This window comes from Heterodontus francisci, chromosome 36 (genome assembly GCF_036365525.1).
Source record: "Heterodontus francisci isolate sHetFra1 chromosome 36, sHetFra1.hap1, whole genome shotgun sequence".
Lineage (NCBI taxonomy): Eukaryota > Metazoa > Chordata > Chondrichthyes > Heterodontiformes > Heterodontidae > Heterodontus > Heterodontus francisci.
In genome coordinates, this window is record NC_090406.1 from 40,868,893 (window position 1) to 40,881,634 (window position 12,742).

Consider the following 12,742-nt stretch of genomic DNA (forward strand, 5'->3'; position numbering starts at 1 on the left):
ATCAGCCTTCTGCTGCTGGGCTAGAGCTCCTTTTGGAGCCAATAAAAGATAAGAGTTATTTCTTTCACCTGTGTAACTCCATCTTGAGTTCCAACTTGAATATTCAGTGTTGCATTTCCCAAACATGAACTAAAGGCTTGGGACAGATATGAACCTTATGACATAAGCCATATGCACATTGTAATTGTATAGAGATATTGCCTGATCTAATTAATATGATCAGCTCTTCTGAAGGAAAGTTCCAAATATGGTGCTGCCACAAGGTAACAGAGATGCTTTGGAAGGATGTCAAGGCCTTGGAGAGGGTGCAGAAGAGATTTACCAGCATTGTACCAGGGATGAGAACATTCAGTTATGTGGCGACACTAGAGAAGCTGTGATTGTTTGTCTTAGAGCAAAGAAGGTTAAGGGAGATTTAAAAGAGGTGCTCAAATTATGAAGGGTGTTGATAGAGTAGGTAGAGAGAAACTGTTTACATCGGCAGGAAAGTCAGTAAGCAGAGAACACAGATATAAGATAATTGGCAAGAAAACCAGAAGCAGAGGCAAAGAATGAGTAGAAATGCTTTTACTCAGTGAGTTGATACAACTTGCAATGCACTGCCTGAAAGGGTGGTGGTAGCAGATTTAATAGTAACTTTCAAAGGGAATTGGCTAGATACTTAAAAAGGAAAGTATTTGCAGGGCCATGGGGAAAAAGCAGAGGAGTGTGACTAAATGGTGGCTCTTTTGGAGAGCAGGCACAGGCCCAATGGCCTCCTTCTGTGCCATATTTTTCTATGATTCTATAAGGTCTTACCCAAGTATGTATACTTTGATGACAGTTTTAAGATTTAAATTGTGTACTTTAACATTAAAGATTTTAAATGATTTAGCAACAAATTCCAGATCAGATCACAAAGCTTGTATTTTATTTACACAAAAGCAAAATACTACAGATGCTGAAATCTAAAATAAAAACAGAAAATGCGGGAAACACTTATTCGGTCAGTCTACATCTCTGGAGAGAGAAGCAGAGTTAGCATTTCAGGTTGATGACCTTTCATCAGAAATGGAAAAGTTAGCAATGCAATAGGTTTTAAAGCCCCTTTTGCCATGCACCATCACCCCTTTTGTCACTTAATCACTTCTGCCTTCCACCCTATCACAGACCTTTCTTTCTGTTCTTTCCTCCCAGCCCCCATCCTTTTCCCTGCCCTGTACTTGTTTAAAACCTGTTCTAACATGTCTCAGTTCTGATGGAAGATCATTGACCTGAAACCATTAACTCTCTTTCTTTCTCTACAGATGCTGCCTGATTTGCTGAGTATTTCTCAAATTTTCTGTTTTTATTTGTAACTTACTTATTTGTCACTCTCTCTTCTCCCCATCAGAATAGATCATGATATTGCTATTGGGCATTAGGAAAGTAACCAGTTGCTCTGCTTCATAGAATCACCAAAATTTCACCGTGGAAATAGGCCATTTTACACATCATGGCTGTGCTAACTCCTTATCAGAACTACTTACTCCAATTGCAATTTGCTGCTCTTCTTTCACATTCATTAATATTTTTCTTCTTCAAATGTTTATCTTTCTTCTTAAATGCCACAAGTGATTCAGCCATTACAAACATACACTTTATAATGGGGTATCCAGAACTGATCGCAGTTTTCCAACTGTGTTTAATCAGCATTTCCTGAAGATTTGTCATTATCCTGCATTCAATGTCCTATGTATATAAATCCCATTCTTCCTTTTCATGTTTTTTTCACCCGCAATCTTGCTTTTAAGGAGCTGTGTAGCTACAATGCTGGATCTCTCGATTCAGTTTTCAGTACTAATAAATTGAATTTTCATGACATCCTTTAAGTCATGCTTTCCAAACTTAATGGAACCCAGCTCTGAATTGGTAAATTCCCATTCCCTGCCTTTCATACACTATCAGCCAAGGTTTGGTGAACTGACTCATTTGGGTCTGTCTTGCATTTTATCACACTAATGAGTTGTTTGCAGTTAGCTTCTTATTTTTTTTTTTAAAGACGCGCTCGCACTTTAATGTGGCAAGTTAAATCCTAAAGTTTGGATAAATTTACAAGATTAATATCGTGCTGTGAGACGTACTGCATTATATACCGAAAGGTTCCGTGATTAATCTTGAAATAAGATTATATGCCTATTAATTTCCAGGATTTAAAATCATAATTGTTTCACCAATTTTTCACTTCAGTATTAAGTGGCCTGGCCTACCAAGTCACAGGAACACATCAAATATTCTTGTGATACAAAGCATAAATAATCCTTCGGTTTTATCATCAGGTATGCGGCAACTCCCTTACCCTCTACCTCTACTCATACATTTGCATGCTAATCACACCAGATGATTTCTGCCAGTAAGCTGCCAGGGAGCAGACTTATCCATTACCTACTCATGTTATTGCAGCTGGTCCCCTTTATTGCACAGCAAAGCAGATTAATCTGAACAGTTGGAGTTGGAATTGGCATCACTTTCAGTGTTAATCTCCTGGAAATTAAGAGAATTTTTCTGGAGAACGTTTCAACACACTAAGTGGGTTGATGATTTGCTTTGAAACCACGGTAAATGGTCAGCAGTTCAAACCCCAGGAATGTCTATTATTTGTATCCACCACCAGCATGACTGGTGGGTGTTCCTCTTCCCCAAAACTAATCAGTAGGCTGCTGAGGGATCCTAAAGTGAAAGCAAAGCATTGTGAACACTGCTCACATTAATCTCTTGCTGATCTTAAGGGATAGTTGTGGGACTTTTGCTTCTCTAAAAAGGTAGATTTGTGGAGTGGAAAATCAGGGATAAACAATGAGGACAATTGGGGAAAAGACTGCAAATTGATTTGGGCATCAAACTTTGCATTCTGTCGCCATGGGATATGTTTTAATAACTGCATGCCACAAAATGAATTTTTACATCAAGACAACTAACCCAATTTTAAATTATCAGATCAGAGTTTGCAGGCTCCTTACCTGGGTAGCCATTTTCCCATAATCAATCCAGCGAAGTGTAGCAAAGTTAGTTGATTCTGCACAGTTGAATCCATGGTTGAAACCAGCATGATAGCCATAGGGAAAGGTGATCATGAACTCTCCAGCTTCCTGTGTAATCTGCAATGAAAAAAGTAGAAGCTAATAACTTTACTGCCAGTACTTAAACGAAGTGCTGATCAACAACCAGCAATTTACAACATTGCTCAGTAGGACAGCTGGCTGTTTCTGCACCAAATTAGAGATAAATCTAAAGAACACTGCACTTCATTTCAGTTAAGCTGTCACCCAATTTGAAGCATAATTTGAATACAAAAGGAAATTCCCAATTTATCCCACTGTACAAAATTATGTTGGTGGGGCAAGTGGGCGCGGGTGAGAATGGATGGCATTAAATTGATAGTCGAACAGCATTTTTTTGCTCCTATGATCTGTGCCTATTGGTATTCATCAACATCTACAGTGCTAACTCAGACATTCACAAAGCAGCAGACTCACAAACAATCCTAGAGTTGTGTGAAGACCAGACAGCAAAGCATTAAGAATAACATTTTATTCAAAAGTCTTCAAGATAAACAAACTGTATCCACAGATTATTTCTATTTTAAAATTTATTTCATTGTAAAATCCAGTCTGCAAGCCAGCTCAAGGATGTGTCTCTGAAGGTGAGTGCAATTCCCATGAAATGCAATTAAAATTAGCAAGAACTACAAAGAAAAGTGGTGTCAGCAGCTGGGAGTTGGCTGGCAGGCATCTGCAAATGCAGAGCTGACAGCTACTGCGTAAACCACAGACGTAAGGAGTTCTGAGCATATACCACCCCTCACCTTTTGTGTGTTGTGAGCATAGGACCTTTGATACAATTCAATATTGTATTCTAGTAGCGTAAAATGTAATAACATAATGTGTGTATTTTTTTCAGTTTTTTTGTAATTAATTGTTGGGTGCTCATGTCACACAACATTTTTTTTTCAATTAATTGTTAAGTGCTTATATTGTTTAACTGTATTCTACAAACATTCACCCCTGCCAGCCTACAGCACAGGAAATATCATGTCCTATTGAGTCTGTACTTATAAATCACCACTTCTATTGCTATCCAGATATTTATTCCGTTTTTATTAGAAGGATAGATAAAGGCAATTGAGTGGACAAACACTTAAAAACAGAGGAAGATGCAAGATATGGGGAGAACCAGGGCAGTTGGATTTAATTATGGAGTGGTCAAACAACTGGCATGACATAATGGAACAAATGACCACTTTCTTTGCTGTAATCTTTGGTAATTAACTTAAGCTATTTAAATTATAAAACAGGAAGCCTAATAGTGAAGCACTCCAATAAAATCACAGTAGATCCGTGAAAAGTTTTTTCCACGAGCTCCAAATTTGGCTTCAAGAGTTGTTGATTAATGTGTAATGTCATGTAACTATTTCATCCCTCTTATTTTCTGGAAATTATATATAAAACTACTACCCATCTTGAAGTGCCAAAGCAGTTTGGTTATTGTGCTGTGCTGCAACATAGCAAGAGTCCAATTCTCGAGTGACAGCCCTTGCCAGAGATGGTGCAGGCGTAGAGACAGGGGCAGATAATGAAGCCCACACACTATTAAATCTTTTAAAGCCTAATGCACTTTCCACTCTCCCAGCCACCTCTCTTCAGCTTCTTTGGCTCCCCGATGCAGCCTATTTGTTAGCCATGCCCTCCTTGCTTGTGGTATCAACATTAAAAGTTTTCAAGTCATCCTTTAAACTGGAGGTTTGGTTGGCCCAACAGCCTAGAAGCAGCTGCAAGTTCTCCAAGATCTTTTGAAATACACCCAGCTTCCATCTGATAAAGATAACAAACAGTTTATGTTTGAAAAAATTTATTAGACTTGGCAACTTGGCTTCAAGTAATCTGGTGTCAGGAATGGTGTCTTCCCACTTGATATTTACAGTGAAGCAGATGTGGAAAGAAACTTCCAAATTTGAAGTCTCAACATTTTCAGCTGTGCAGAACTGGGGTTAAAGTACTGGTGGTTACAGAGCAGCACAGCAAAAACATATTGACAAAATATTGAAATGTACTGACTTCTATGCAACTTTTCCATAGAACATCGATAGCAAACCATTAAATTTACCTAGTGACCATACATAAAATTACAAGATAAACATGGATGACAAAGACCCACCCAGAAAGTTCAAATCCACCACCACCCCCCACCCCCCCGCCAACCATTTCAGCATTTAGTTTGATCATAAATATAATTCCAGGATTTTCACCTCCATTAGTCCAATAATGAGTATTAGTCTACCTGGAAGTCCATTCCATATACTGATCACCATGTACGTAAATAAGAACTTCCTGATATCAGTGCTAAATATGTTTCAACCGATGTAGTCTTGTCCCAACTTGTGCAATTTAGTTTGACACAATATTCCAAGTTACTTTCTCGAAAGCAGTTTGTATTCTAGATACCTCTAAGCCTTCTCCTTTCAATGCTGAAAAGTCAATTTTTCCAGTCTTTCCTCTTGATGAGGCCTCTAATATTACAGATTGACCTCTTCCCTGAAATGATACTTGAATACCATGGTGGCCAGACTGAACACAAGGAGCGTCTGACTAGCACACCCTACAGTTTGAGTAGTACTTCCTTTGACTTATACTCTACTATTTTGATTCTATCGCTCAGCATTCTATTTATTTTGTTGATTATTGATCCTCAGGATTTGGTCAAGTTCAGCACTCGGAGTCTACTAACAATTACGAATCTCTTTCTTTTTTATCCTCAGCTATTTTAACTCCATTCATGGTATCCTAGTTGTCTGTTTTTTCTAAGTACAGTACTGTGTATACTTGCCCTTCTGAATCCATGTTGACACGACCATTCCTCTTCTATTAAAAATATACTACATTATTCATTGCATTGCCATCAATTTGTGATGGAGGTCTTTTTGGCAATTCCCACATATGGTCTTAATTTATATGCAAAATCTTGGTGTACATATAAAGTGCCATTTTTCAGGTCTTCAAGCTTGAATACATAGATAAAAGATATTAGATGAGTTTTTTTAAAGCAGAAATTTTGACATTATTGAGTAGCATTTGATTTTATTGCTGCTTTTCAGGGTTGGAAGAACAAAAAATAATCAACCACAAAATTAGAAGTATCCCAAGCTGCACGCATATACATTCAGCATTTTGTTAGTTAACATGGATTTTGGGTAATACAAATCTGCATGTTTTCCTGTTCAATGTCACCTGCTGCCTAACCAGTCAAATAGATTCTCAGCATTCACAACAACTGGAACACAGGGCCAACCAGTCCCCATCCAACACCACCCTCCTCCACCTGGCAGAACTTGTTCTCACATTGAACAACTTCTCCTTCAACTCCACGCACTTCCTTCAAGTAAAAGGTGTCGCTATGGATACCTGCATGGGTCCTAGTTATGCCCGTCTTTTTGTGGGATATGTCGAGCATTCTTTGTTCCAGTCCTACTCAGGCCCCCTCCTCCAACTCTTTTTCCGGTACATTGATGACTGTATCGGTGCCGTTTCCTGCTCCCGCCCCGAACTGGAAAACTTTATCAACTTTGCTTCCAATTTCCACCCTTCTCTCACCTTTACATGGTCCATCTCTGACACTTCCCTTCCCTTCCTCGACTTCTCTGTCTCCATCTCTGGGGATAGGTTGTCTACTAATATCCATTATAAGCCCACCGACTCCCACAGCTACCTCGACTACACTTCTTCACACCCTACCTCCTGTAAGGACTCCATTCCATTCCCCCAGTTTCTCCGTCTCTGACGCATCTGCTCTGATGATGCTACCTTCCATGACTGTGCTTCTGATATGACCTCCTTTTTCCTCAACCGAGGATTTCCCCACACTGTGGTTGACAGGGCCCTCAACCGTGTCCGGCCCATTCCCCGCACCTCTACCCTCACCCCTTCCCCTCCCTCCCAGAACCGTGACAGGGTTCCCCTTGTCCTCACTTTTCACCTTCAGCCTCCATATCCAAAGGATCATCCTCCGCCATTTCCGCCACCTCCAGCGTGATGCCACTACCAGTCGCATCTTCCCCTCCCTTCCCCTGTCAGCATTCCGAAGGGATCATTCCCTCCGCGACACCCTGGTCCGCTCCTCCATTACCCCCACCACCTCGTCCCTGTCCCATGGCACCTTCCCCTGCAATCGCAGGTGTAATACCTGCCCATTTACCTCCTCCCTCCTCACTATCCCAGGCCCCAAACACTCCTTTCAGGTGAAACAGTGATTTACTTGTACTTCTTTCAATGTAGTATACTGTATTCGCTGCTCACAGTGTGGTCTCCTCTACATTGGGGAGACCAAGCGCAGACTGGGTGACCGCTTTGCGGAACATCTCCACTCAGTCCGCAAGCAGGACCCTGAGCTTCCGGTTGCTTTCCATTTCAACACTCCCCCCTGCTCTCATGCTCACATCTCTGTCCTGGGATTGCTGCAGTGTTCCAGTGAACATCAACGCAAGTTCGAGGAACAGCATTTCATCTACCGTTTAGGCACACTACAGCCTGCCGGACTGAACATTGAGTTCAATAATTTCAGAGCATGACAGCCCCCCCATTTTACTTTCATTTTTAGTTATTTTTTCTTCCTTTTTTTTTTAACATTCTTTTTTACAATCTTTTTTTTGCATTTATTTAATTTGATCTTAGTTTGTTCAGTTTGCTTACCCATTGTTTTTTTTTCAGGTTTGCACTTGCTGCTGTTCAATATTCAGTGTATTAACACCTAATCTGTACTAATGCTTTGTCTTTCAACACACCATTAGCATATTGTTTGCCTTTGCTCCGTGACCTTTTGGTCAGCTATGTGGCCTGGTCCAATCTAGACTTCCTTTGTTACCTCTTGCCCCACCCCCACCTCACTTGCTTATAACCTGTGACTTTTCTAATATTTGTCACTTCCGAAGAAGGGTCACTGACCCGAAACGTTAACTCTGCTTCTCTTTTCACAGATGCTGCCAGACCTGCTGAGTGGTTCCAGCATTTCTTGTTTTTATTTCAGATTTCCAGCATCTGCAGTATTTTGCTTTTATTGCAGTTATGTAACACCTTTAACACAATAAACCATCTCAACCCACTTCACAGGAGTGTTATCAAGCACAATTTGACATTGAGCCAGTTAGGACAGATTACTAAAAGCTTGGTCAAAGAAGTAGGTTTCAAGGAGAAAAGCGAGAGGCAGAGGGGCCGACAGGATAAGGGACAGGGCCTAGGCAGATGAAGGCACAGCCACCAATGTTGCAGCGATTAAACAGGAGGATACATAAGAGGCCAAAGCTGGAGCAGCACAGAAATTTTGCAGGGTTGTAGGAGTAGAGAAGGCTACAAAGACAGGGAGGGGAAAAGCCATGAATGTCAGCGAGCACAGCAGCGATGGGCAAATGCGACATGGCGCGAGTTAGGATATGGGCACCAGAATTTTGGATGAGCTGAAGCTTAGGCAGGGTGGAAGCTGAGAGGCTGGCCAGGAGAGCATTAGAATAGTCAAGTATAGAGGTAACAAAGACACCAGTGAGGGTTTCTTAGAATAGTCATCATTTCTGGAAAGGGGTATGGATCAAAGCTGGATAAATGGCGTTGAGGTAAAGCTCAGCCACGATTTAATTAACATGCATGAAGGGCTGATTGGTCTTTTTCTTGTTCCTTTCTTCCCATGACTGTGGAGCAAGTGCAGAAAATGATGCGAAAATTATAAAATGGAAATTACTGTTAATTTTTTAAAAAATTATTTCATGTACCTCCACTCTCAACTTCAGCAAATTATGTTTCTAAGCGCCGGTTTTCTTTGTTTATTCACAATCTTCAATATCTTTCTCACCATTTAATGTGATTGAGAGAAAAAAAAGTGGACTGCCATTCCATTAATTTATCACTGTCTGCTAGATGTCTGTTACACTGGGGCTTCAACTTGGAGTCAGGGCAAGCCCAACTCCGGATTTAAATTACAACTTCAGTGAAACTGCTTCTCAATGAACTACAGTTGTAGTATAAATGCAACCACAGAGCATATTGAAGCCTGAGCTCATATAAATAGTTGTATCATTGATGCCACCTAATTATTAGACTGAAAGGGGAAAATGGTACCAAACGATCTGTATAGTTATATCCAGTTACCCGAGGGATCCAGATCACTTACTTAACATGCTGCCTTCAGCAAAACATGGATAATGGACAATGATATAATTAAATTCTGTTATGGTATAATTAAATTCGAGTACAGCCGTCTTTCTTCACAGAGATGAAAGCAAGGACAATTCACTAGAGCTTTACATTTTTACATTTCAAGCATGAAAGATACTCTTTAAAGGGAAAGGATAACCTCATTCTCCATTGTGGGCGAACTGAAAAATTGAGAACACCTTGTCGTTAAGTCCCATCACCCCCACTTGTCCAGTTGTGCAAAAGCCACCATACAAACTACACCTAGGTCAAATCTCATCATATTAGCTGTATTAAATATGATGATCTAAGTCAGGACAGTTAAATTTACTACAGAAAATATTCACAAAGCTGAGAGCCTTTAGTTATGAGGAGAGACCATAGAAACTAGGATTCTTTTCCTTAGAACAAAAAAAGCTAAGAGATCTAAATGAAGTGCTGAATATTATGAGAAGCTTTGATAAGGTGAATATGGAAAATCTATTCCACAAATCAATGAAAGAGAATAAATTTACAATCACTACCAAAAGAAAAGAGGGGTAGAGAAATTTCTTTGTTTAGATGGTTGTTAGAACTTGGAATGCCCCACCAGAAACAGTGGTGGAAGCAGAATCCATAATAGGTTCTAAACATCTACTGGATAAATTTCTGAAGAAAGAAACTGAAGTAGATAGCTGTCACAGGTGCAATGGGCAAAATGACCTCCTTTAAAATTGTAAAATTCCAAATTCTAAGATTCCAGGTGTTGTTCTCCTCCTGCACTCTACACAAGGCCTAGCGTCATGAGGCACACTCTAACCTTTTCATGACGAGAAGTAGAGGACGGGTTGAGCTAAAAATCCATCTACTCTGTTTTGTGGGTGTAGGGATTGCGATTCATGCCAGTTCTGTTGGAGGTGGGCAGCCTGCAAACTTGATGCTCCCAACTCATTACCATGACTGCAGAGTGGGACCAAACAATTTCTTCGGTGCTGGCGTTCTCTTCATGCTACCTCTACCTTTGTGCTCAGCAAGGAGATGAACAGCTTTGTACTGAGAGCACATGGTGGCAGCTAGTACTCTGTCCTTAAAAGCAGGCTGCACTGAATAATATTGCTGGAATTTAAAAGATAGAAAATGGAACACCAGGGTAGAGAGAGGGTTCCGAGGTGACAGATTTGGCACTAGCGGCATTAGTGGTGGAGGTGGGCAGGAGCAGAGACGCCATGGTTCTGCAGGGAACCAGGAAGCGCTCAAGGACCACCCTCAGAATGGACCGGGAGCAGGTGGTAAGATGGGCCAGTCCCGGAGTCTGGACCTGAGGATGTGGCAGCAGTACCACAAGAAGTTTAACGAGGATGCATCTTCACATGACATCTCCTACCCACCACATCAACCTCCCACGCTGCTCAATGCAGCACACACCCATCACTCAACCAGCAACACTCCTTGGCATTTAGGACTCGCATCGAACATCCAGATACTCCACCTCACCCTCACACACCCACCTACAATGCTGTCAGCCTCACGCACCCACCTACCAATGCTGTCAGCCTCACGCACCAACCTACCAATGCTGTCAGCCTCACGCACCCACCTACCAATGCTGTCAGCCTCACGCACCCACCTACCAATGCTGTCAGCCTCACGCAGCCAACTGCCAATGCTGTCAGCCTCACGCAGCCAACTACCAATGCTGTCAGCCTCACGCACCCACTTCTCGATGCCTCCACATATCCCCAGCAACTCGGCTATGGCAGGCTTATTGCCTAAACACAATCACTTGACATTCTGCCCTCTCTCGGAGGACAAAGTGGCACACAATAGAAGGGAGCAAAGCAGAACCATTGGGGGACAAGGACACCTGCATCTCCTGAGCCTTATAGAGGAGATGGCATCATAAGACTGGCTGCAACTGAGCCTGTGGCATCCAGCAACACTGAGAACATGGAGAATGGGGATATGTCCCAGCCTTATGCCCCTTCTCAACTCCCAGTACATCCTCATCCTGCTACCTAGCATGATGAGAAAGCTGCTGATGGTGTGACCATCGACCTCTTGCTTCCCACCCCAGACCCTTCCCTCATAGAACATAGACCAGTACAACACAGTACAGGCCCTTGTGCCAACCCTTTAACCTACTCTAAGATCAAACTACCTACATACCCTTCATTCTACTATCATCCATGTACCTATCCAAGAGTCGCTTAAATGTCCCTAATGTATCTGCTTCTACTACCACCGCTGGCAGTGCATTCCACGCACCCACCACTCTCTGTGTAAAGAACCTACCTCTGACATCTCCCCGAAACCTTCCTCCAATCACCTTAAAATTATGCTCCCTGGTGATGGCCCTTTCCGCCCTGGGAAAAAGTCTCTGGCCATCCACTCTATCTATGCCTCTCATCCCATCTTGTACATCTCTATCAAGTCACCTCTCATCCTTCTTCGCTCCAATGAGAAAAGCCCCAGCTCCCTCAATCTTTCTTCGTAAGACATGCCCTCCAGTCCAGGCAGCATCCTGGTAAATCTCCTCTGCACCCTCTCTAAAGCTTCCACATCCTTCCTATAATGAGGCGACCAGAACTGAACACAATATTCCAAGTGTGGTCTAACCAGGGCTTTATAGAGCTGCAGCATAACCTCGCGACTCTTAAACTCAATCCCCCTGTTAATGAAAGCCAACACCCCAAACGCCTTCTTAACAACCCTATCAACTTGGGTGGCAACTTTGAGGGATCTATGGACGTGGACCCCAAGATCCCTCTGTTCCTCCACACTGCCAAGAATCCTGTCTTTAAGCCTGTATTCTGCATTCAAATTCGACCTTCCAAAATGAATCACTTCACACTTTTCCAGGTTGAACTCATCTGCCACTTCTCAGCCCAGCTCTGCATCCTGTCAATGTCCCATTGCAACCTACAGCAGCCCTCCACACTATCCACAACTCCAGCAACCTTTGTGTCATCGGCAAACTTACTAAACCAGCCTTCCACTTCCTCATCCAAGTCATCTTTGTGATTTTTAAAGATCAGAGGTCCCAGAACAGATCCCTGCGGAACACCACTGGTCACCGAGCTCCAGGCAGAATACTTTCCATCTACTACCACCCTGTGTCTTCTATGGGCCAGCCAATTCTGTATCCAGACAGCCAAATTTCCCTGTATCCCATGCCTCCTTACTTTCTGAATGAGCCTACCATGGGGAACTTTATCAAACGCCTTGCTAAAATCCATATACACCACATCCACTGCTCTTCCTTCATCAATGTGTTTCGTCACATCCTCAAAGAATTCAATAAGGCTTGTGAGGCATGACCTGCCCCTCACAAAGCCATGCTGACTATCTCTAACCAAACTATGCTTTTCCAAATAATCATAAATCCTGTCTCTCAGAATCCTCTCCAATAATTCATACCAACCTTCCCCTTTTCATTTCTTGCTTTCCGACACCCAAGAACTGCCTAACCACAGGAGTCCAAAGAAGAGAGCAACAGCACCACATCAATGAAGAGTCACATGATCTGACCCAGCTACCAACTCAGATACTGGCACTGCAGATATCTTAGCGAC

The 12,742-nt window shown here is 42.1% G+C and overlaps 1 protein-coding gene across 1 annotated transcript in view; it reads right to left on the reverse strand.

Annotated features, from left to right (window-relative positions):
* Positions 1-12,742, reverse strand: part of LOC137351457 (lysine-specific demethylase 4B-like) — a 393,540-nt gene that overhangs the window by 296,791 nt on the left and 84,007 nt on the right. Inside the window, exon 4 of the mRNA XM_068015905.1 lies at positions 2,979-3,116. Coding sequence (XP_067872006.1) covers positions 2,979-3,116 — 138 coding nt within the window. The remainder of the gene's footprint in view (positions 1-2,978; positions 3,117-12,742) is intronic.